The sequence below is a fragment of the Xiphophorus hellerii genome, chromosome 16, assembly GCF_003331165.1.
Source record: "Xiphophorus hellerii strain 12219 chromosome 16, Xiphophorus_hellerii-4.1, whole genome shotgun sequence".
Taxonomy (NCBI): domain Eukaryota; kingdom Metazoa; phylum Chordata; class Actinopteri; order Cyprinodontiformes; family Poeciliidae; genus Xiphophorus; species Xiphophorus hellerii.
In genome coordinates, this window is record NC_045687.1 from 25,401,094 (window position 1) to 25,427,231 (window position 26,138).

Here is a 26,138-nt window from a genome sequence, read left to right on the forward strand (position 1 = left end):
GTTGAGTGGAGCATTGTGTGTTTTTGTTCTCAGATCATAACTCGGGATTCTTTTTCTGACTTGGAAAAGAAACTAAAGAAAATATTTCAAAAATAATTTTGGCCCAGCCTTTTATTCATACTGTGTTATGACTATTGGAAATGAATGAATTACACTGGATGTAATTTACATGCAGCACTAGATTTCTGGCCTTACCTGTGTTTTAAAGAAAGTGATGTTTTTAATACATTAACAGGTTTTACAATGTTATGACAAAACTTTGTTTTGTTTCAGTCAATCAAGCAATCAATCAATTTCAGCTATAAAGCACCCTTCATGTTGGAGGCAGCTCGCTGGAAACACAATAAATGGTATTTCTGAACTGGATTTGAACCAGTTACCTGCAGACTGTTACCAGGGTCACAGTCTGCAGGTGCAAATACCAGAGTTGTGACGTAAACTGAAACTGGTGGGATTCTCCCTTTGTCTCCCCTCTTTGTGCGGTAATGGACCGGTGGATATTAAAAGCGATGTACTTCCATCTTTTCTTCTCTTCCCTGGACTAGCCAGGGGAGTCATTGCTCGTTTCCTTTGCTTAATTTCTTAATAATAGACAAAATGCTTTTTGATTCGTTCTTCGTTCGGGAACAGGTTCTACAGTTGTAGGGAGATTTTTAATAATCTCAGAGAAACCTTGAGGGTTTCAATGTGCGGATTTAGCATTTTCGACGCACAAAAATAGTCGGAAAAGTCAGACGAAAGACGTCTCGGTTGTAAAACGGGGATCCGGATCCAAAAGGAGTTCTTGCGTTCTTCCTGACTCTTTTAAGGCAGACAAATAAAATAGGGGATAGACTGTCCGCACAAATGGATGGGCCGGGGTGATGGATGTGGTTCGTACGGAGCCCTCCAAGGGACACGTTCCCTCGCAAAACCTTTGCGTGAAAAACCTCACATAACCTTATATTAAAGCAGAAAGTACGGCGGCCACCGTACGAAAGGCTTACAGTATTCAATTATGCCGAATGAGCTGATCAGTACAGTATTGCGAGGGAACCTTTTGGGAGGTAACACAAAAGTTTTGCAAGGGAACGCAAAATAAAAAAAAATGTCCCCATGTCATTTTTGTCTTGGAACTAACCAATGGTTTGGTTTAAATTTAATGTTGTTTTTTTTTGTTCGAAGTTTTTATTGATGGAGATAAAAAATAATGTATTGGTTTAATTTTCTCCTTTTCCCTAATGACATTCATTAGCCGTCTATCACCATATGAGAGGAGATGGGACCTCTCATATGGATATGATATATCAATATGATATAAGATATCATGCTGTCCACTGCTGACAAATCAAATCGGACTACAAATCTAAGGCATTCGCCTTCATTTTCTTTATTTCTTGTTTGAAATTTGAGAGAAACAACTTATAGCTTATTCAGTATAATTACCAAACTGTTGATTGTGATGCAGTTCCTAAAGTAGGAAATGTTCAGACTGGGTTCTTTTGGATTTATTAAATACAGATTACTTAATCCTTTTAAGATCCTAACGTTCTGTTTCCTCACATCTCAAAAATGACCCGCCCTACCAAAACCACAAAATAAAGCAGCTGAATTGAATTTGAAATCCAAAATCTATTTTGCATGATGAAACAATCTGTTATTTATTAATTCAACTAAATTTAATTCATTTTTCAAAAAGATGATTACACTTTTCTTTTTACCACAAAGCAACTGTCATACCAGTTTTCTTTTGCACACAGTAAAGGTGTCGTGTTCTGTGTTTTCTGTGTGTTAATTTCGAGTTTTCGGTGTCTCTGTGTTGTCCTGTTCTCCCCTTGATTAGTTCCCAGGTGTTTCTTGTTCCCTGATTATCCCCAGTGTATTTAGTGTCACCTGTGTGTCTGTTCTTTGTCGGGTCCTCGTCTAATGTGCGCTCAGTCCTTTGTGTTGTCCTGTCGTCATACCAGTTGCTACCGACGTTGAGCCCTGGCTTCCGCTCAGTCGTGCTGCCTGTGTTTTTGGACTGTTTTGGTTTTTGTTAATTAAATCATTATTCATCTAACCTGGTTCCATCTGCGTCTGCCTCACCACCCTCAACACACCGTTTCATGACAAAAGGTTTATTATTGTAATTATATAAAGGTGAATCATTAATTCGGCACTTCATTCTTTTATATTTTTTGAATTATAAAAATACTTTTCTCACAGCACATGTGCTTGATTTTGTGAACAATTTTGTTCTGATGTTGAACAACATCATAAGTACAACATAAGATGTAAAACATTTTATGTTCAACACCTATACAATCATTTTATTGCTTCTATGTTGAAGATGTTCAACAGAATATCTTAAAGAAGTAAACTAGTAAAGGATCTCTCTTTCATTAGTTTTTACTCAGACAGCCTTTATTTGAGAGAAGTTAGACAGGAAAGTGGGTAATGAAAGGGAAGACGAGCAGCTAAGCTCATCATGTGTGGGTGAAACTGGTGGGTGTTATGATGCTAGAGTTCAGTGACATGATGAGGTTATAAAACTACATAAATAAGAAAAAAAGCACACAACAAATAAATAAAATTTCTTAAAGTCATATTTTTATTTGTTGTCTGAAGTTTTCTCATTCAACTGAATGGTTATTTTTTTTCCAAACATTTTTTTTAATATAATATTCTTAAGTTCTTTTATTCATCCTATTCTTTAAAAGGGTAGTTGATCAAGTAAATCAGCATTCAGTCAGAACTTGGTGTTTTCTTTTACAGCATAGCTTTTTATAAGTCTCTTTTCAACATTTGTATTCATTTTTACATGTTTAAAAATAGAAAATGTAAATACCAGGCTTGACATTCAATCAAAATACATTGTGTACAGTGGAAGATACTTTGTACTTTTTTTTCTCTCCAGTGTTTTGACAATATACTCAGATTCAGCATCTTTATTGCATAAACTCATTCATTAGTTGTTGGAAGCCTCTCATCATTAAGGTAATTTATTTTCTGTCTCTTTATTGTGATCACAAAATCAACAGGGCAAACATACAATTTATATTTGATTAAAAAATGATAATAGGATTGCTGTAAAAACAAGGAGGAGGAAGTGGGTAAAAAAATACCATGACTATGTCAACTTTTATTCTGAAAGTCAGTGCTTTAAGTGGGCCGGTATGCATCGGTACGCAGTAGAAGCACTTTAAAATGTTACCCCACAGCCGAATGGGAATTTTGGAAACGTTAAACGAGTCTTAGTTTTTCCATTGGTAGTATACATTTTATATGTCCCGCAACAGTAAAAACTCAAGTCTTTCACTTCTTTATGTCTTTAAGAAGCTTTTATTTTATATCTTTAATTTTTTTTATATGTCCATGTTAACACCATTGAGGCTTTAAGTTAATAAAAGTGGCTCCATGACACTGAAATTTGTTTCTTTCTCATTTCTGTACAATACTACCTTTGATCTATATGTGAATAGACAGATCTACCTAAGAGCATGTCTTTTGTTCCACTTAAAGCACTGCTGAAAACTGAGACATTCATCTGCTCCATTTCAATCTGCTGTTAAAATCTCAAAACACAAAACTTGTGAAGCTCAATCCATTTGCACACTTTACTCTGACACTGTGTACTCATGTTAATCCATAAAATTGCTTTCTCCTCTGACAGCGAAAAGAAGAAGAGATAACTTTTTTATCAGCAGAGGAAAGACTTCCTTTCAAAAGAACATTTACATTAAGGTCAGTTTAGTCGGTGTCCTGCACATGCATTTGGAATGAATCTAAAACAATTTGTAGAAAACAACAAGTTCACATATAGCAACTTATGGCTCAGGAGCAAGAGACGGAGACATGAAGGCGATGAGGTCAAAGGTTTTGCCTTCCCTCAACCTGAAGACATATAGAAGAGAGATTACTGCTGGAACTCATTGCAAATTTTAAAACTAAAAGTCATTTTTATCACAGATATGTTGAATGAACAATAATAACAGACCTGTGATTTGGAAATTCTGAGTCTAAATGAACAGTGATCATTTATTATATTAGATTATTATCAGGATGTCAGAGAGCTTGCATGGGTCACACACGCTATTGGACAGCTTCACTATATTTCTTCAGAAGACCAAACAAAAGGTAAATTCACTTGAAGTGAGGAATAAACTATATAAAATACTTTACAGTGATTTGGAAATAATGGAGTTCCATTATTTAAATGTTTTTCCATTATAATAATTATAATCAAGCATTCATTACAGGTTAGCTCAAAGTAAAAGCTCACAGCTTACCTAATTCAACCCAGTGGTTACTTCCTGAAAAATAAATTCAAATGTTTTTGCACAAACACACATTTTAACACACATGGGAAAAAAAAACACAAATAGGTCTTATACATTGAGCATAAATGTGAAATGCTCTCTAAATCAAAGTTGGACAAAACAGATGCATGATGGGAATCTTGTAAATAAACTTGCTCTTCTGACAAACAAAACAACAAAATCTGCCTTCCTTTTACATCCCTTGATACGGCAGATTTGAGGCTCTTTTTACAACCAACTAAGTTTCAGAAAATTTTATCTTCTGAAACTTTGAACATTTTTTTGACAAAAAACAATAAATGAAGGTAGGGCTGCACTAGTAAGTCACTACAATCAGAAATTCCTCCACCTTACTGACCAAGACATCTGTGACACATGGCCAGGTGTTTCTTGGAAAGCAATAACCAAAAGCTAAATTTAGTTCTTGCATAGGCTTTTAAGTATGTTCAGTGCATGCTTTTGTTTCAAAGTCTTTATAGTTGCACTTATCGTTCTATTTGTGATCACAGTTTTAAAATTACATGCAACAAAATGATGTCACTGATGTTCAGATGTTTTTCTGCTTGAAGCAAATACAGAACAGTATTGTGAGATGAAAACATTCGCTTGATAAATTTAACATAAGAGGTGGAACTTCCTTTTAGATCCTTTCGAAGGTGAAGCACATTGGAGCGGTCTGAAGGGGCAGCTCGATGCAGCTTTGACTGAAATATCTACCTCAAGACTTCAAGTAAAGTTGGACAGATCCAGATCAACAGTTTGAAATAATCAGAATATTCATCTGAAGTTAGCATCAATGACCTTGAAAATATATACAGCAGCATCATAATATTTCACATTGTATGTCTGATTTTTATACAAAATATTCCTGAGAGAGTTGTTCTCTGTTGATTTAGTTAATATGCCATTTGTTATAATCCTCCACATAATACAAAGAAATATGCAAATATAACAGCAAAAATTAAATAACAGCAAAAGCAATCTTTTATCACTTCATTTAGTTAGACTTGTTGCAAATCAAGTAAATGTTACAGTTTATGTTTATCAGATATGACATAGTTTAAAGTTTGCAAACCTTCATGGAACTCCAGTTTCCAAACTCAAATCATTCCAGTGTCTTTCTGAAACTCAATGTTTCATCTTGCTTGCAGAGGCATGAGCAGGTTTGCAATTATTCAAATACACAAAGGACACAAATGACTAAGTTTTTCTTAGTACTTACCCAACCAAAATCAACCCTGATTTAAATATTTTAAGCGAAGATTTTGTATAAACTTTCATTGCAAAACATTAGGAAATACTTTTATAGCAAGTTTACCAAAAGTACTAGAATTCTAGAAAGACTTCTATAGCCCTTAGCAAAGAAATATTTAACATCATTTCTTGTGTATTACTGTCGAGAGATTTTTAACCATTATTTACCTAACTTCCTTAGAGGAAAGCAAGATGCTGGGGAGGAAAATTTAGATAAAATATTTTGAAAGTTTATCTGGTGCAAAATAAAAGGCATACACATGATAAAAGAACAAAGAAAAAAAAAAACAGAATACTGAGACGATTTTCAGGCTCCAGGTCAATTTACCCCTTTGCCAATTTATACCTCAATCCATACACTTGAGCTGCCATTTTGTCCCAACTCAGTCACCTGACATACCACTCAGCACACCATTTCATTTACACATCCGTTGGGTATCAGGTTATACTTCTAGGTAGTTAAATGTTCTGGTGAATTATAAAGAGAATTTCACATTTATTTGAATGTATTTGTCTATTTTCCGAAGACTTAAAGTAAAACCCTGTTTCCATTAAACCTAGTTCTGATCCCCATTTGGGCTTGTTGATTGAAGTATCATTATGTTTCAATATTTTGATCAAATCAAAATAGATTGCTTCATGAAGACAGATAATTGCATTTTCTGACAGTAGATTAGGACTAGTCTTAGATTATAGAAAATGACTTGAAATCATTGGTGACTGAATTAGACATGAATAATAGTCCCATGATGGGTAGACAAGAATGCATAGTATGAAATGTCTTGTGGTAAATACCCCATCCTTATATGAAAGGACCAAAAGTCCACATTATGCAAAGGCAAAGAGATGAATAGACCTGAACCCTCATTGCTGACATGGACTCTCTATTTCACTTTAAAGTTTCCAATAAATTTGCTGTCACAACTCCAGAACAGCTCACACACAGCACCTTCAGACAAACCAAACACTACATGATACAGAACATATATATTATACAAATCTTCAGGTGAAATTAGAGTATCAAATAACTGCAAAAATAAATGTGTCTGATATAAAATTGTTCTCAATCTATCCAGAAGGTTGATGAAATCCTGTGGGTAGTTGGCCAAATCAATATCCTCTCAACTTATCAAGGTTTTTTTGTTTTGTTTTTACTCGACATTTCTGCCTGTATTGTTATTGCACCATTTCTTTTCTTATTAATTGCTGTACTTGAATGAATTAGCAGCTCACAGACCCAACTCATTTCAGGAAAACATACTATTGTCTTTTTAACATGATGAAAACAAATCAGTTGGTTTCCACTCTGAGCTGCTGGTAACAAAACTAAAAACAAAGCAAGAATCTTCCACTTCCTCTAAAACATTTCGCTTGCTTCAGTCCCAGTTCCTGACAGAGAGTTTTTGTTTGCACACAGAAAATTCAAAACTTCTTCAGTTGGCTTCATTACACACATTTTTTTGCTGTTTTCGGACTTGTTGCTTATTTCCAAAATGTATTAATGATACACTTGTGTAAGTTATACATAGCTTGAGGAAATTCATGCCTTTTTCAGGGAAAACCTAAGAGCAACATCTGAATTTGAATGGAAACCTTAGTGCAATATGACTGCTTGTTTGACAATAAATAAAGGAGTTTCTATGAATGTTGGGAGATACATTTCATTTTATTGGATCATTCTGTAACTAAATGCTGTGAGTTCATTTTTAAAGGTTTTTTTTAAATTTGTATGTATGGATATCTAGACAAGTCAATAACCCTACTTTATACATTGCCTGGCCAAAAAAATTCACATACTCTAATATTTTGTTGAACCGTCATTAGCTTTGATTACAGAACACATCCACTGTGGCATTGTTTCGATAAGCTTCTGGAATGTGACAAGATTTATTTCTATCCAGTTTCACCAAGGTCTTGCACTGATGATGATAGAGTCTGACTGCTGTGCAAAGTCTTCTCCAGCACATCTCAATGGGGTTAAGGTCTGGACTCTGTTGTGACCAATCTATGTGTGAAATGATGTCTCATGCTCCCTGAACTAGTCTTTTACAATTCGACCCCCATAAATCCATCTTGGAATATTCCCTGTCATCAGGGGTGATAGAATAACCTGGTCATTCAGTACATTTAGGTAGTCAGCTGACCTCATTCTGTGAGCACATGCTGTTGCTCACAGACTTGACCAACTGCAGAAACTCCAGATCGTAGCACTGCCCCCACAGGCTTGTACAGTAATCACTAGGCATGATGGGTAATCACTTCACCTGTCTCTCTTCTTACTCTGCTGCACCCATCACTCTGGAACTCTGGGCAAATCTGGACTCATCAGACCACATGACCTACTTCCATTGCTCCAGAGTCCAATCTTTATGCTTCCTAGCAGATTGAAGCTTTTTTTCCGGTTAGCTTCACTGATCAGTGGTTTTCTTAAAGCTATAGAGCTGTTCAGTCCCAGTGCCTTGACTTCCCTTCACATTCTCCATGTGGAAATGTTTTTACTTTCACTATTAAACATAGCTGGCTGCACAGTGGCGCAGTTGGTAGCACTGTTGCCTTGCAGCAAGAAGGTCCTGGGTTCGATTCCCGGCCGGGGTCTTTCTGCATGGAGTTTGCATGTTCTCCCTGTGCATGCGTGGGTTCTCTCCGGGTACTCCGGCTTCCTCCCACAGTCCAAAAACATGACTGTTAGGTTAATTGGTCTATCTAAATTCTCCCTAGGGGTGTGTGTGTGTGTGAATGGTTGTTTGTCCTGTATGTCTTTGTGTTGCCCTGCGACAGACTGGCGACCTGTCCAGGGTGTACCCCGCCTCCCGCCTGGAACGTAGCTGGAGATGGGCACCAGCAACCCTCCCGACCCCATTAGGGACAAAGGGTGAACAGAAAATGGATGGATGGATGGATGGATATTAAACATAGACTGGGTTCTACTGTTTTTCTTTAATTTCATTTCATCAAAACATTTAGGTGATCGCCGATCACAATCATTCAGGATTTCTTTCCAGCCGCATTTCTTCCTTGAAGACAATTGGTCTCCATTATCCTTCTAGTTTTTAATAATGCGTTGGACAGTTCTTGACCCAGTTTCAGTAGTTTAAGAAATCTCCTTAGATGTTTTCTCTGCTTGATGCATACCAATGATTTGACCCTTCTCAAACAGACTGACATCTTTTCCACGACCACAGGATGTGTCTTTAGACGTGGTTGTTTAAGAAATGAAGCCTAGACGTAAATTCAAACAGAAAAACTCTTCAGCCTCACCTGTGTCATCCAATTGCAGGTGGATGACACAGGTCAGCCACCTGATAGGCTGTTGTTCATACACCACAGTCTATTAGCATTGGACCATGCCCCGTCATAGCCAATCATCATTCACTCATCCATTTATGAGGATCTTCATCCATGATACCATCTGCTTTCCAGCCATGCTCAGTCCACCTCCACCCCTTCTCCACCTCTCTGCTCCTGGCTCCTTCAGGCTACCTTCCTTTTTCCAACCTCCAGTGTATGGGCCCTGGGGGAAGACGTCTCAAATCATCATCGCTAATGCTCATCCAAGCTTATTGCAATTCACAGCACAATGTCTTCTGCCAGGGTTCGACTGCCAAGGAACTTTAATTCATTTAAGTCAATAAAACTTCCTAATTGCTGTTTTTCTCTGTGTGAGTCTCTCCAGGTTAAAATGAGAAGCAACTCATTACACCAGTTGGGGTTAAATTACTCGTTGCCAGCTGAAACATAATTGCCCATGCACTAATCATCCAACAGGAGAACGTACCTTTTTGCTTAGTTAGATTCAGAAGGTGACTGTTTTGTTTTTTTTGGCCAGTAGTGTACTTTGGCAGTAAAACTGAAGGGCTGGAAAAGTATTTGAACTAGAAGTTTCAAATGTTAATACTATGCCAGCTTTGTGACATAGATTTGCCTAAAATATTGCCTACATCTGTGTGTTTGTTCTTAATTTAAGGTCTTTTTTATGCAACTTGCACAACGTATATTATTGTTATTATTGTTCTCAAGTTATTCATCCCAGTACCTGACAAAGACATATTATAATGTCAAATAAACAAACAGAAAAGCTGTGGTGGGAAAAATCCCTTTGGAAATACATGGAACAGGTTAATACCATAGATACCAGGGTCAGACAGGAAGAACCACATAAAGGGACAGCAGACACTTTCAGCTCAGACTCTCAGAAACAGTGACAGCACAGTTTAGTTTAAAATATGTTTGCATCGGTTACTGGCACAGGCACACACAGCTGCCATTGTATAGTTCAAAGTTTGAGTAAAAGCTACAAGAAGAAAAATAGGAAGAACTGCTGTGGGGAGGAAGTAAAAAAGCAGCCATATTGGAAATAGTATGAGAAACAGAAGAATGTACTAGAATGTTCTAATATACTAGAACATATACTTGCATTTTTTAAAAAGGGTTTCCATGTATGATGTAGCTATCTTTTTTGTAGCAAGCACAGAATTTTTTGAGCATAGGGATCTTACTACATCCAAAAATGAATGTTTTGTCAGTACAGTCTGTGGCATTTAAACACAGTTTAAAGTAAACACACTTAAATTTGTAGAATTATTATTCATAAGGAGAGATCAGAGTGACTTGCAGGAGTCATGCAAAATATTCATGCTGGTAAACAATGTCTTAAAAAGTCATTGTCATTTCTGTTCCTAGAATAGCTTAGCAGAGATGTTCTAATATTGCTGACAACCTGCTGTCTTAAAGTTTATCTTCTTTCACATTCCGGGAGGAGCATGGTCTGCAGGATCTCTGTTCCTCTTCATTTGAAAAAAAAAGGACACAGAAGTGCTTCTTCATTCATTGTGTCTCCAGAAAGTGCTGTTTTCAGTAGGATATGTTTTTTTTTCTTATTATTTTAACAGCAAGTCGTGGGGTTCAAGGCAAAATATGCATTTTTTTCTAAAATTACTAAGTGGAAAAATATATAATATTTCACCCACTGACCTATTCTCTGGATTTTATTCATTCCTCTGATTGCATTTTCCTGTTTTAAATTGTTTCAATTCATGCCATGCAACATTTTCTGGAAATGAGGAGCAGCTTCAATGCTGAGTTGCAGAGAAGGTGGTGGAGGTGGCATGGAAAGATATCATAATGTTGGAAAAAGCAAAAATGATCCAGTTAAGTCTTAATCCTCAGTGAAAGACTCTCTTGCTTGTCATGAGAATTTGAGTGAGCTCCTGCTTGTACCATCTGATTTGTCCATCCAAGTGTCTGTCTTTGGTTAAATTCTGTCAAAGTTGGTGAAAATGGACAGCATTAGGACTTTAGGGACATGTCAACAAGACATTCAAAATGCACTGCAAGATTGGAAAGATGGCTTGTATTTTCTGAAATCTACTAGACTTCAATGTTTTCTTGTAGGTCCGGTAGCTGAGTACAGATCAGTGTGAGTGGAGCAGTAGGAAGCTTAGTTCAGCTTTTATCGTCCTCAGTAGAGCTGAACTGATCTAACAGCTACATAAACCAAAAGATATGACTGGAGTTCCTTCAAACAAAATATGTCATCTGTAAAGCAATAATTATATGGAGCTGTGGGAATAGTGACCTCCTGACCCAACTCTCATGATATTCATTTGTGAAGCTTCTTCTGTGCTTCGTTTGCTTCAAAAGTGGTGGAAGGATTTCATACCTCTTTTCTGTAGAATATGATAATGGAAGTAGTGAGAACATAAAACTCAGTTTTTTCCTCTTGATAATTTTTCAGTTTCTGCACTGAAAATATTAGGAAAGAAGTCGAACAGCAGCACAGGAGATATTTACTGTTGTCCTCTTCATGATGAGAAAGTGTTGGTTGAGTTAGAAGCTCAGCACTGCAAGGAAAGATGAGAAAAAATCAGTCAGCATCCAAAGATTATGAGCAATAATGTTTGATCCTTCAAACACCAGACTATGGTTCACATTGCCATTTTTGTGGATGGGTAATCATTGATAGTTCAAAAGTCTAATAGTTAATATTTTTTATGTAAACGATTTAATACATATTATTGTTTATTGGATTTTTTTTACACAGAATGAATACCATCCAGGTCTGGTGTAAAGAAAGGTCAGGTCAGATCACCAGTGACAATGCAGGTGGGTAAAATAATGTTTTGGTTTGTTTTCACTAACTTGGTGACTTAAAGTGGTTGAGTTAGCAGCACCAGCCTTTACTAATATCAGACAGATTGTGACTTATAACAGCATTTTATTTTAAAAGTTAAGCACTATCAGGAGCATTGGGAAGTAATGTTGGAGCTATGTTTTCCTAAGGTTTCACATCTATTGGAACAAAAAGCACACAGAAGGATAGAAACCAAAATCTCTAATTGGCCTTGAGTCACAGAGAGCAAATGAAACAAAATGCCTGAAACGGCTCCGTTGTACCTTCCAGATTTAGGATGTTTGAAGCAGCTGGTGCAGCCTTCACCAATCAGTGTTTCTATGACTCCTTCTAATCCTAAATCCACAGTTAATGACTGGCAAGATGGCCAATTGTCATTTAGACCAGAGAGCCAAAAAGCAGGGGATTTAGGAGAATCAGTGAGCAACATTGCAATTATTTTATCCACCCTCACATAAATACGTCTACTATTTATTTCCTCGGCTGTTAAACTAACACCCAGTATGAAACCACATAACATGCAAGTCTTTTTGCCAAAAGCATCAATACTAAATTAGATTTGTTTGCTTGCTATATACAGACGTAGACAAATTTGCTGGCATGCCTGATAAAGATGCATGAAAAAGCATGAAAATAAAATATTTTATTTAAAATCTTTTATTGCAGCAGCATAATCTCAACACCAAAAAGAAGAATCCAACCTACTTGAAAGAGTACATTTATTTAGTGGTGACAATAATCCTATATTAACAAATCATACAGTAATACTTTGTAAAACGTCCTTTTCCAAACAGGAGGAGTAACATTTTTACAGAGTGAGGAGTCTCTGTGGTCAGATTGCCCTTTGTATGAATGTTGCTGTAAATGAACTCGCCTTGCCTTGATATAAATAAGCATGCCTTTTTAAAAAGAATCTTCTTTTGCTGACACTGATTTTACATTTATTTAACTACTTGTAAATGAAGCAGAACTTACTTTAGCAGTAAAGTAAAAGATTCTAACTGTCAACGCATTCTCTTATGTTCTCTTGCTCTTGTGTGTCTCTGAGTTCCAGAATAACAATTAATAAGCAAGTAGGTCAGGTAACATATTTTTAAGGGATTCAGTGTTTTCTTGAGAAAGTAAAACTCTTTTTTTTCCTCTTGGTCTTTCTTTCAGTTCCTACACTGAAAATATTAGAGTAAAAAACAAATAATTGGTTTCAACCAAATGTTAAAAGCAATTATTTCTAAACATGGATCCCCTCCCAACTACTTCAATAAATGCAATTAAAGGTTGGAATCTTCTTTTCTCTACAGGCTTATATTATGCAACTATAGCAAAATATTAATTTATTTTAAGGCTGTTTCACATCTTTATCGACATCTACTTTATTCAGTAACACTCTTTCACATTTTTACATTCATTTCTATGAATGACCAAATGAAATGCAAGCCACAGGTCAGTGGCTGCTAGGCTTCAAAGATGCTGCTGGCAAAGAGTCCATTGTAATATTTACAATGCTAAAAATTATAGAAAGACATTTTTACTTTACCACAGGCATTCAGCTTTCAAATAATTCCCTTAAGTTTGTGCAAGAAAGAAAATTGATTCCTCTTAATCTGTAGTTTCCCATGTAAAAGTTGTCTGTGTGTGGGGGTGTGTGTGTGTGAGTCCTTTGTGTCAGTACAGTAAAATTAAAGACATTAGTACGACACTCCCACAGCAAACCCAGCATGCAAGTACACTATAAACAAAGCTTGATTATGACACAGATTATGTCTGGTTAACCCACAACAAGAATTCAAATGCAGAAGTCATTGAGGAGGCTGCGCAGTTCTCTGATATAACAAATAGCAATTGGCAATAAAGTCAATCTGTGAAATTGCTAAATTGTCAGAGTTCAATTTTTAAACCAGAGGACTGCAGCCAACCAGGACCAGGTTGAAGTCTAGAAAAAATAAATAAATAAATAAATAAAAAACAAACAGTAGTGAACCTCTGTTGGTGTTTCCCACAATTCCTGTTCAGACCTCACAGACAGTTTTAGCTGCATCACATCAGTGATCATTAATTTGATTTTCTTGCAGTTTGTGTTTTCTCACATGACATTCTGCAATCAATCACCCTGCACCTGTGTGAGATGGAAAAAGCTGGAAGTGGAGTTTGGAAAGGCAGTTTGGCCCTGATGTGGAACAAACAGAGGCTGTCGGAAAGAAAAGGACTATGAAACATAAAACAAAATGAACGGAAAAGAAAGTGTTACAGCGATACACAACCACAAACACGGGGTGAGGACAAACAACACAAACAGTGCACAATACAACTGTGGAGTTCACATTCTTACATGATGAAGGGAATTTTCCTCTGTTTCTTTCTGTCCTCCATCATTTCATCACACTTTTCTGTCTTGCCCAGAACTTTTCCTTCTCCATCTCCTCTCTTCGATGTTGCTCAGTTGATAGACTACTCAGAACACATCATTTAAAGCACTTACACCGTGTTACCTCTTCAATAACATGTCACTGTTTTTTCATCAGCTTATTTTCTTTTCCTGTCTCCTCCTCAGTTAAATCCCCTTTTAAGTCAGCATTTTTTCTATTCATGTGCAAAAAGTAGTTCATTTAGCCATTTTATGTAATTGCACTATGTGCATAAAAGGCTGGTGTCTCACAAAAGTGATCTTCTATTATTTGGGATGTGAAGGCAAGGGGACGTCACAAGGAGCAAGGAGCCAGGATACATAATTGAATAGTGAAGGTAAAATAGCATTTTGGAGCGAGGTGACCAGAGCATGTGGTAGAAACATGCACAAAAGAGTTCATTTCTTCTTCTCCACTCTTTTTTCTATACATACAATGCATAAAGTTGGAAAACATTGCAGAAAGGAATCACAAGGAAAGTAGTGGAAAATAGATACCTGAGTTGTCAATGAATGAAAAAAAAACTGTGCAATGGAAAGAAGCTCAACAAACTCTAATGTCAAATGAAATCATTTCATAATTTCAGATATTTGTCTTCTTAGTTAAATTCTGTCTCTTATACATACTCACTTCTGGAACATGAATTAAAAGTTAAATTACAATTGTGGCAAAATAGTAGTGAACAGTCATACACCCTTATAGTGTTTTCTGCATTAAAATAATTAGAAATATAATTTTCCTTACAGATGCTTTTATCTTCTGAACTCACTGCAGTTTAAGTGACACCATAGACATCAGGGCATTGCAGACTAACAGTTAGAATGTTGTGTCCAAACTATGAATGCAGAAACTTTGGTGAGAAGCAGTCTTGGAAAGAGAGAGTTTTCTTTTTTCACTTGCAGCAGAGGAGTTGAGAAATTTTTTTATATTTTTTATTTTCACTGAATTAGTTCAACTTCTGCTTCTACTTGCATATATCTGAAAAATACATAGCTTTCTCAACATCTCTTGAATAGAAAAGCAAATAAAAATGAAGTATCTCAACATCTATAACAAAGCAGCTTCATAGCAGTTACTAGAAATGGCTCCCCTTCCCTTCCTGAAAAAATAATCTGTCCCTCCCTCACCCGTCCCCATTACAGTAGCGAGGTTCATCTGTTCCCACCAACATGCATCATTTCAGCCCCTCCTGTTTCTTCCTGCATTCACTGAGATAACAGTAGCTTTGTTCTGCATGCCAACGTATGCTATGTGTATGCGTCCAGACGCACACACTCTTACAGCAGTCTAAATGTTTTATATACATTGCTTATGTTTTAAACTAAAATGCCGAGCTTTCTTACATTATTATTCACATATCTGTACTTGCTGCTTGCGTTGGAAGACCATGCAAATCGTCTACATATTTACAGTGTTGTGACAAGCAGAACCCTCAGGTAAAGTGACTGATGCAGTCATAAGGAACATTTGACCATAAAGAGACAATGAAGAGTGGGAATTGTATATGTCTGTCTTTAACATACAATGTATATAAAAAAGTAACTTTTTTTCTTGCACAATTTCTCCTTTTTAGTCAAATGATGCAACTGGCTGTGATGTTACTTTAATGAATGCATGTAGCATTAGGGGTCCCTGTTTCTGCTTGTAGTTCCATGTTTTGTAATGGAATATTTATTTGTCAGTTAGTGTTGAATTAGTGGCCCTTTAACTTTTAACTGTCCTCTGCAACAGAGTCTGTAGCTTTGAGGTTGTATCACATGAACTCATTTTCTTCACAAGTTGAAATCAAATTGTAGCTGTAGCTCTGATCTCTGTACGCAGCTTTAACTGGATTTTCAAGATCTGCATATTAAATGCATTTAATAAAAGCTCTGCTTTAATAAATTCAAGCTCTGCATTTATCAAATCATCCTAAACTGTGTTCTCAGGTGTCAATAAGGAAGAAAATTATATTTTTTTTATATATATATATATATAAATGGTATATATCCAGCAAACACTGATGCCTGCCTTAATAAAAGCTATTCAATCATAAGTAATCAAATGTTTGCTTTAATAAAACCTTATTTTCTCTCTCCCAGAACAGCATAAGTGATGAATGATGAATGTAAGAGCAGGAGTCTGGGCAGCTCAGCTTCCCTCCATCACCATTACTTCATGGCCTGTTGCAGAATTTCTGCACAACAATCTTGTGTAAAAAGCATAATCTTTAGAAGTCTTTATAGAGAAAAATTATGACAAAGATGCTGAGACAGATTAATCCTAATGAATACCAAAGTAAACGTGAAAACATTTATCTCTTGGTGTCTTTCTTTAAAACTAAAAAAAGCAAAAGAAACAAATCCAGGTTGGAAAATATGGATGCATCGTTGTTGAGAGGTAGATGCAGGTCAGGGCAAACTCTGCAATCCTTTTAATCTCAGCCATTTTTCAATATTCCTCCTCGTTGTTCCCTTCTTCTTTTCTGGCATTTGGCGTCTGCTCTTCTACCATGGGCTGTCACTCCAGTAGCCATTCATGGTGCCTCCGACTAAGCAGTCGCAGCCGAAAAAAAAGACAAGATGGACAGACAAAAGAGGGAGGGTGGGGTTTGGGGAAAAGTTTGGGGTAAAAACAGGGAAAGACAGAGAAGCCAAAAAGGGAGAAAACTAAAAAATACTGATTCTGATTGCAGATTCAAGTAGTAATGCTATGGATGGCAGTGGCGGTAAGTGAAATGTCAATCAACTCAGACCTGAGGAAAACCCAGCTTCTCATCCTGATGCTGAGCTGCAGTATCTGAAAATGTCATCATGTACTGAACACATAACATAAAGTCAGTTAAAGTCAAGGGTAACCATGGCCACCACTGGCTTCTGTTGTTAACTTCCAAACTTACGCTGACGGCTTCAACACAGGATCCATCCTGAACCACAAATCTAGACTCTGCTTCCACTGCCTGGCACTGAAAGTGTTAAACTACAACACAAAACAGAAGATGTAAGAGAACTGCATGAAAAAAACTCTGATCTCCCTTTTGCTTGTTTTAACCAAAACTATACTTTATCTCCAAACTCAAAAACTGACCAATTAGCTTTAAACATTACTTGATTTTATAATCTTAAAAAGTTTTCCATATGGCATGTATCTTGGATTAACAGCAGATTTGACTAATATACTCCTTATACTGTATGAAAGATCCACCCACATTCTCACTCTTTGAAACCTAAACTAATCATTGTATGACAACACAGATTTACAAAGAAATACCAGCAGGTTTTACAGCTCAGTGTTTGGAGGAGAGCTCAGGTGAGAGGACAGCAGATGGTGGGTGAAATTCTGGAAGAAATCTGTTGTTACAATGAAGGCCAACCTAAACATGTTCATATGTTGTGATCACGTTTGCTTTCATTTTTCCCCAAGTGAATAAAATGAATGTTACATGCACCAGCTCTACAGTGTTAATCCCTTTTGACAGTGATTCCCAACAACTATTGGCTTGTGACACTTTGGAAGAAAAAACATAATACCCTTACTCATTAATTATTTATTGCTTGATTCAATATGGAATCTTTGTAAGACCTCATATGACTAACAATATATTAGTTTCTACAACTTCTAACTTAGAGATATTTTACACCCCTCAGAGTTTGGGACTCTAGAGAAGCAGCTATCAATTACACCTACAGAGGAAATGGGGAGGAAGTAGAAGCAGAGCTCAAGCTTGTGGTGGAGGCTTTTAGTTGATCAAATCTCCCTCCGGCCTCTCAGTTTACAGCAGTTTTATATTAGGAAGAAAAAATTAACTCCGCCAGCTAGGTGTTTTTAAGGTGCTGAGTTTTGAGGATGTATGACTAAATGCTTTTACTTTATTTAGTTTACTAATGGGTATTCTATATGCAGTTATTTAAAAATGTACAGTTTAAATACCACAGTTATTGTGTTTGCTGAAGTCTTAGCATTATTTTTCTTCTCAGCTACTCTTTAGCATTGAATTAAAACATTAAAGTGACAGGGCAATCAGCAACAGGCAAGGATTAGTATAGGGTAACTAGACAACTAAGTTATTCTCAGTATTAACTAACCAAGACCTGTTAGTAGGTAAAGTCTGTTTGTGGAAATTGTTGTATTTCCAAATGCAATTGCAAAATGTTCTTTTTTGTGTGTCTTAGATTTAGCTAATCTCTATAATTAAGGATTTCTGGCACAAAAGTTTTAGAGAATGCAATGAAGCACAAAAGAACAGCTTATAAATAGCACTTCTTCAATGTTATTGCTTTTGTGTTATTTGCATGTAGTCTTCTCTTTTTGGGTGAGCTACAAGATGGATGGGATGGGGGAGTGACATCGCCTGAGGCCAGACGGCTCAAAGGTCTCGAAGGTGGAGTTGGTGATTGGAGTGAGTCGCAGTGGACCCCCCGTCATCCCGGAAATGTTATTTAGGCTGCGTGACTTCTCATAGCCTGTGACTACATGACATGCACAGGCCAAACAGTAATGGTTAAATCAGGGTGAAGATGATTCCCAACAGATATCAGAAGGTGAGGGTGTTAATTATATACAAACGATTTGGAATGGAAGACCACAGATAAATAATAATGTTTTCATAGATGTTATGTTATGACAGCATTGCACATCAAGTACAGCAAGAATAAACCATTCGTTAGAGTTAGAAGCATATTAAAATGAAATAAAGTATAAAATAAATTAAAATAATTCCAAAGAAACCCAATGCAAAACACATAACACATGTTCCAGAGTGAAAGGAGGATTTTTGAAAGAAAGACAGATGGATGGAGGGACAAACAGATGGAGAGACAAACACAGACAGACAGAGACAGGACAAGCTGTCAGTTGCCATTATATTACTGAACTAACTAGAGGTGGCACACTGCAGACCAAACAAAATATTTATGTTGAAGGGGGTTTTTGCATTGCACATCAAAATATTTTAATTAACACATTTTAATGTATTTTCACTCTACATCCACTGTATTAGTTTAGATTCTTAAGAACAGTGTAACAGCACTTTAAAAGAAAATCATCTTCAGCAAAACACAAACATTAATACATCCTTTACAGATTCCTCATTACATTTTTCCTCCCAGCTCTTTTGGCCACTGCAAAAGTTGGAAGAACTCACCCTGAAAAACACTAATCAAGACGGAAGTACAGACAGAAAGACAGGAAGACAGACTGACCATCATAAACCATCTGCAGGCTTGCAGTAAGCAATATCTTTGTCCTGCATCTGACGATCATGTTCAAATTAACTGTCAGTGTGAGGCACATTAGAACATTTTAAAGGGACATGTAAGGCATCACACATTTTGATTTCCAGAAAATGTCAAAGCTACTCAGAGCAAAGATATGAGTGAGCAATGCTTGATTTTCAAAATTCCTTACAGTTTTCTGATTTAAATCTTATATGTTTGTTTCTTATGATCAAACAAGTTCAGAAGGACTTTTTTGAAGAGAAACTTATTAGTTAAGTTTGCAATACAATATTTGGGCACAAGTCTGTCTCTTCAGTTTAAAGCCATTTTAGTCAAGGAAGTACAGTTTTAAGAGTTTTATGCATTTGGCTGTTCATGTACAAAAAGCATTTCTGAAATAAAGAAAACAACCAAAAACAATGAACAGTGAAGACCAATTTTGAATTTGTATTGCTTGAATTGTAAAAAATTGACTTGTTCAGATGACATGAAAACTGTTTTGTTTTAAACACTTTTTTCAGGAGGTAACTTAAGCGAGTAGGAACAAAGAAAGTGTTCCATTTGGTCACATCCTGTTGAATCATACACAAATTTTGGTTGAACTGCATTGTATGAAATCAAATCTGTGACTACTGCTTGTATATTGAATTATTGTTATGCAGAAATGTCTACATTGCAGAAATGGTAAAAGAGTTTCAGACTGACCCGAATTGCCCTTAAGTTGGAAAAAATAAAACACTTCAGACTCGCAGACTTTCGAGACTTGACTTTGACTGTTGGTCTGAGGCTCAGACCAACAGGTTTTATCTCATGTAATGAAGACTGAAATGAAGCCAATATCTGAGTTGTAGACTGCTCATCTGACACATGTTTTACTGTGAAAGGATGACGGCGTTATTGGACAGTAACACTGGTAGAATATGGAAATTAACGGTTCATAGAAATCTGTTCATGTTAGTTGTAGCTTGACAAGTGAATACTGTATTGGGTGACTAAATCATTTAGGAGATGATATTAATAGTGGCGATAAATCAGCCCTTATGTGAAGCTGATCTTATCTTCCTCAGCAAAGGTCTAAAAATCAGCCGCTGTTCTCTTCTGTTCCCCTGTTAGAAGTTTGACTGACTGACCTGTCCACCAGGTCATGTCTGCATGTTCACCCAAATTTCTTGCTATATTTAGCAACATTTCAGACAAAAAAATCAGTATCGGACAGAATCTTCAAGTCAGGCTTTTTAAAGCTCAGTAACTGGTGATAGACCAGACAACTGCAATCAGAGCGGCCTTAAAAATAAACATGATTTACTTACTACTACTAATACAACTAGTACTTTATAAAGCACTTTTGAAACAACAACAAAGTGCTGTATGGAATACATCACAGCATACTCAAAATTTGCAAAGGACAAAAGAAAATAGACTACAACAAAATCAGTAAAAGTTCAAACTGATGCAACAGCAAAAGTCTCAAAGTGTGTCAGAGGCCAAGGAACAAAAAAACGTATTCAGAAGAGTTTTCAAAGTGGACAATGAAAGGTCACTTCTGTAGTGTAAAGGCAGATCATATTAGCAGACATTCTCTCTCTGTTAAGCTAGCTCTAACATTACATGGACATGAAACCCTTCAAACCTAACCATATATATTTATAATGAAGGAGTGGATATTAACGTGTTAACTTCATTACTCATTCATCATTACTAAGGAATTGAAGCTTTAAACTTTCTTTGAATCATCCAGAGATTCAACATCAACAAGTTTGAATCTGTGTGTTATTTTTATTATTGTATCATATTTCTTAGAGCATAAATGCCTGTTTCTATTTCTAATGGGGTAAATATCATAATTGAGCAATTTTCAAAGTAATACACCTTGGCTTTTAGCTGATAATTTGGATGGTGAATAAATTGCTATTAAAACATTTTAATAAATATAAACTATAGTTATCAAATGTTCATGAGGTAATGTAGGCCTACCAAACTGCACAGGTTTGGTACCCTAAACCACAGACTTAGAGCTGCACTAATGTTGTGAATTTAATAATAAAACGTCATTAGAGACTTGAAGCTCTACTCTGACTTGTAGTGAAATACTTGAGACTTGACTTGGACCAGGGGTCCTCACATCCAGCTTCCTGCCGCTTTCAGATGTCTCTCTGCTTCAACACACCACAGTGAAATAATGAGGTCATTAGCAGGACTCTGAAGAGGTTGACTGGACACTGAGGAGGTGATTGAGGTGTGTTGGACCAGAGACACACCGACCCTCAAAGCCTGGACTTGAAGACCCCTGACTTAGACTTTCTACTTAACAACTTGAGGAAATGACTAGGAAAAACATCTCTGCTACAGAAACTAAGAGAAAAATACTATAATAAAACAAACTTTTTTCTGCATAATAATGTATTTGAGCTATCAGCACTGTGCATAATGTATTTGTAAATTGACAAGCAAAATGTTTGCAGCAGCAAAGGAGATTTTACATACAAATCAAACTAAGTGACAGGCATGTCATTGCACAATGCTGTATTAGTTAGGTCAACAAAAAATAACAATGGCCTTGTTTGTTGCTTTATGATTCCTCATCTTATAAAAATTGTTTTGCTTTGTCATGCGACCACTTGGCATAGCGTACATTTGCATAAGGAGCAGCTGACCTTTAAAAAGCACAGTCTGCAGGTAGCTTCTATCTAGAGGTTTCTGGCATTTTTTCAGTTCAATCAAGACTCTCAGCATGTCTGAAACTAACTCACTAACCTTGTAGCGCAAACCGTAAAATGACTAGATTGTTTATTAATGCCATGGTAAGATGAATACAAGCAAGCGCAAAATAACATTAATACCTGAAGGTATTATTGCCATGACTTAAGCCACAACGTTAGTTTTATCTTCATAAGATTTTTTTTAAAGGGTTGACAAGTTTCACCACTTATTCTCTTCATTAATGGAAGCGCAAGAGGCAAAGCTTTTAATCGCAGCAAATCTGCAGTGCTGTGACATGTACATACCTCCACTGGTCAGACTTTAGTAACACAACGAAGAGGAAGAGATTGAGGAGGATAGCCTGAAGATGGAATGATACACCAATGTTAGAATTTTGTGGGGTAAAGACGGCACTTGGGAAGATACCGAGCACAAAGCAGAACCCTTCAAAAGCAACATGGGCCAATATAAGACTGGAAGAAAGAGTGAATATGCTCATTGTGTGATAATACAATTAATCCAGAAACTGTTTTCCTCTCTGATTTTAGGAAAATGTAGTTTTAGTGACAAGCAGACCTTTTCGTGCCTCTGTTCATCATTTGATAATTATTTGGCCTTTTACTATAATAAAGATTACTGTCTAATGATCAATTTAGTGTTCTGCTCAGTCTGTATCTATTTAGTAATTTTAGTCATTTGTTTTCCTTTACTCAAAAGTTTTCATCCAGTAATCACCTCTTCAGTGTACTTGTCAGATCATCAAACTCCTGTAGCTCTTTGTCCCTCATGTTCCTGAGTGTTTTTCTTATTATTCCACCTGACTCTAATTTTCTATAAGCTTTGGACTCAGTCATCTTATTAAAATTTAATTATTCCTCATTCCTCCTTTTGGATTCTCAATACATCACAGAATATGACATTTTCATTCAGGGGGACTGACCCAAACCATTTCTGATTGTTATGTATGATTCTCCTGACCTGACCTTCTGTTTGATTAAGTATTACATACAAATAAGAATCCTGGATGTGACTGAATTTATTCTTTTACTTCTATGCTTTGAATATCCAACAGAGCATTGTTTAATCCATTATCTGAAAATAGAAAGTCTATCTGGCTAAACTGACAAGCCAGGGCAGGAGAGAAATGATCAGAGGGTAACCATGGTAACTCTAGAGGAACTGCAACTGTATCTCATGAGACCATTTTCTAATTACCCTTGAGCTAAGATTTTTGGACTTTCCAATGTCTGAAAGGAAAATTCTTCATGTGCATTGTGTGGAACACTTCCTTCTCTGAGTAAAAAAATTGGTCACATGACTTTGACTCATTTGAAATAATTTTGAGCTAAAAAAAAAAAAACATTTTAACAAAATCAGGAAGAAGGTGGGATTTTATTCAGAAATAATTTCAAGAATTTCCAACTTAATGCATCTGACTCTCAGCTGTGGCTACATGCAGGTTATAGACTTGATGCAGTCTGAGGAATTTCCTTAGACATAACTTTGAAGCTGTCTGTATGATTGGATTGAATTTTGAGGCATCAAGTTTCTTTAAAAAAGCCTGTAAAGCTAGAAATACTAAATACTTGATAAATGATTATATAAAAAAAGAAAAATTACAGTTTTAGACATTTAATACTTTGTTGGGCCATAGGGTTTTTGAAGTAGCACTTGAAAAGCTGAGTTGTTCTGATCCTGATCTGTGATGTATGAACCTGTGATATTCAGTTAAGTTCAGTTGGTTATATGGTTTGTCTGTCTTTCTTTCTCCCTTTTGCTTGTCAAACTGTTGATCTTGCCAGATTGTGTTCTAACTGACCCAGTTAACAAATAAGGAGGACCAATGTAAAAAAAAAAAAAAAAAATCTCTGATTTACAGTAAAATACTGACAGCTGTGGTTGCCAAAAGTAGTTAGCTATGACATACGGTAAAACTTTGGCAACTACAGTTGCTGGTATTTTACTGTAAATGTTGGGGGTTTTTTTTACAGTGTATGTGTTTGTAGCTTTTCTTCTTTATGTTGTACTTTGGCATACACAACTTTCATTTTTCCTCACAAGTCTGTCTTTGCTGCAGAATGTTGATAAGATACACAGAAATTGTTTTTTAGGGCTTGTTAAAAGAAACATTTTACTAGTTTGTCATAGGGTTGGGCGGTATTAATTTTGTTTGACCTTCTGAGGTTTTTTCAAATTATTTGTATGTATATAAAACTACAGTTTGTTGAAAAAGGCTTGTAGTGTTGCCATCATTCCATTCATTAGCTCTACCAGCTTGTCCTTGCAGGATTGTGGGTTACGCCACACATATCTCCAGCTGGGCTTTGTGTCAATAAATGCTTCAAATTGTGTTTAACTTTTTTTTTCCAATATTGAAAGGTGTAAGCTGCAGTTGCTGTTAAGTGGCAGCTTACCAGTAACAAAGAAATAAAATGTATGACAAAAAATGTCATAACAGTTCAGAAAGGACATGTTGCACTAGACTTTCTCTGGGTAGAAACACTAGTTGGCCTCAGGTTCCATCTGTAAAATGTGCACAGTGCATCCTTTCCTCTTCTTCCAAAGGGAGTTTATTAACCATGTAACATGTGGCCAGAGCAGATCACCAGTTGGTTAAGTTAAGAAGCCTCCACAAGTGACAAGAATTCAAAAGGCAGGAGCAAGAACAGAACTGAAGAGAAGAAGCATTTCTAAGAAGAAAAAAGTCCAGTTGTCTTGTTGAGACAAAAAACTACACATCACTGTAGATGCACCTTGATGCACTTACAGTATGTGCTATTTATAAATGGAGACAACATGTTGATGCAGTGGTCCCGAGTGTTGTGGTCTTTGGAACAATTTGAGTTAATCCATCTGACCCTGGAGGCTGATATGGAGCCAACACTTTTATTGGTAACAAGTGGCAACAAAGCTGGACCGGGATGGCAAGAAGAGCAGGTTAACACACTCCATTGTGACATGAGAAGAGAGATGCCAATATGAAAGTAGTTTGGGTTTGAGATACTGACAATAAGAAGGTAATTACAGTTTGATCTCAAAACAGTGTGAAAAAAACTGCTAACTATTTTATGCCACAGAGAAATGTTATAAACGAAGCAACATGAAGCCTTTGTCCAAAGTTTACATGGGCTGTCTCAGCAATCTTAGGTTGTACAGTAGGTAGCAAATTTCTGTGCTACTTAAAGGGTTAGTAATATGGGTTTTCTAAGAGCCATTTTATAGCACAATCAACAAGCTATGCCACCATCAGTTGTTATAAAATTTGATTTCTCAATTTAATGCCTTGAAATTGACCTTTGTCTCTTTAAGAAGCTTCTGCTCTTTTTGACACTCTGCTTTCAGCATGTTATCATAACAATGTCTTTCCATTATGCCGTTTACAGCCGTTCTAAGGAGCGTTGCACTGAGAAGTAGTTCATATGATGAGCTCAACAGATGCTCAGTTCCACCAGCTGCTGCCGCTAGTCTGGAGGAGCTGAGAGGCGGCAGCTAGAGACAGCAGTTCCAAAGAGGAGCTCTGTGAGCGCAAACATTTAGGGATCCCTGAATGGTTTTCATGGGAGATTAAAGGATTCCTCAAACATGCATGAAATACTGTTGTTTTGATAACATGATCAAAACAGCACTCCAGGTATGTTTTTGATGACATTATAACATGACGTAAAGCTCATATTACCAGCTCTCCCCCCTTTAATACTTAAGCTTTATTAGTTAGGTATTCATAAGCAATAACTGAGACTGAAAACTATTTAGCTATTACTTTTTGATAATCAGGATAATTTAGATCCAGCTTACCTTAACTTGGTAAGCTGGATCTAAATTACTAACTCTTAACAATTGCACTGGCATTTGTTAATGTAAATCTATCTATCTATCTATCTATCTATCTATCTATCTATCTATCTATCTATCTATCTATCTATCTATCTATCTATCTATCTATCTATCTATCTATCTATCTATCTATCTATCTATCTATCTATCTATCTATCTATCTATCTATCTATCTATCTATCTATCTATCTATCTGTCTGTCGACAGACAGACAGATAGATAGATAGACTGTCTGTCGACAGACAGACAGACAGACAGACAGACAGACAGACAGACATTTCCTATCTAAAGATACAGGAAATGAAGAAACGGAGCATTTTGAAGCCGCATATTTCACTAAAAT

General features: G+C 36.4%; 1 protein-coding gene across 3 annotated transcripts in view; it reads right to left on the bottom strand.

Annotated features, from left to right (window-relative positions):
- Positions 1-8,456: 8,456 nt before the first annotated feature.
- Positions 8,457-26,138, bottom strand: part of LOC116736015 (potassium voltage-gated channel subfamily C member 1-like) — a 55,635-nt gene continuing 37,953 nt past the window's right edge. The window contains exons 5-6 of one of the 3 annotated variants that reach the window (XM_032588225.1): positions 13,991-16,596; positions 8,457-11,374 (exon numbers count right to left, since the gene is read on the bottom strand). In XM_032588225.1, coding sequence (XP_032444116.1) covers positions 16,553-16,596 — 44 coding nt within the window. In that variant the 3' untranslated portion in view covers positions 8,457-11,374; positions 13,991-16,552. Of the gene's footprint in view, positions 11,375-13,990; positions 18,515-26,138 lie in introns of all 3 variants that reach the window. The other 2 variants (XM_032588224.1, XM_032588226.1) reach the window with 2 other exon arrangements.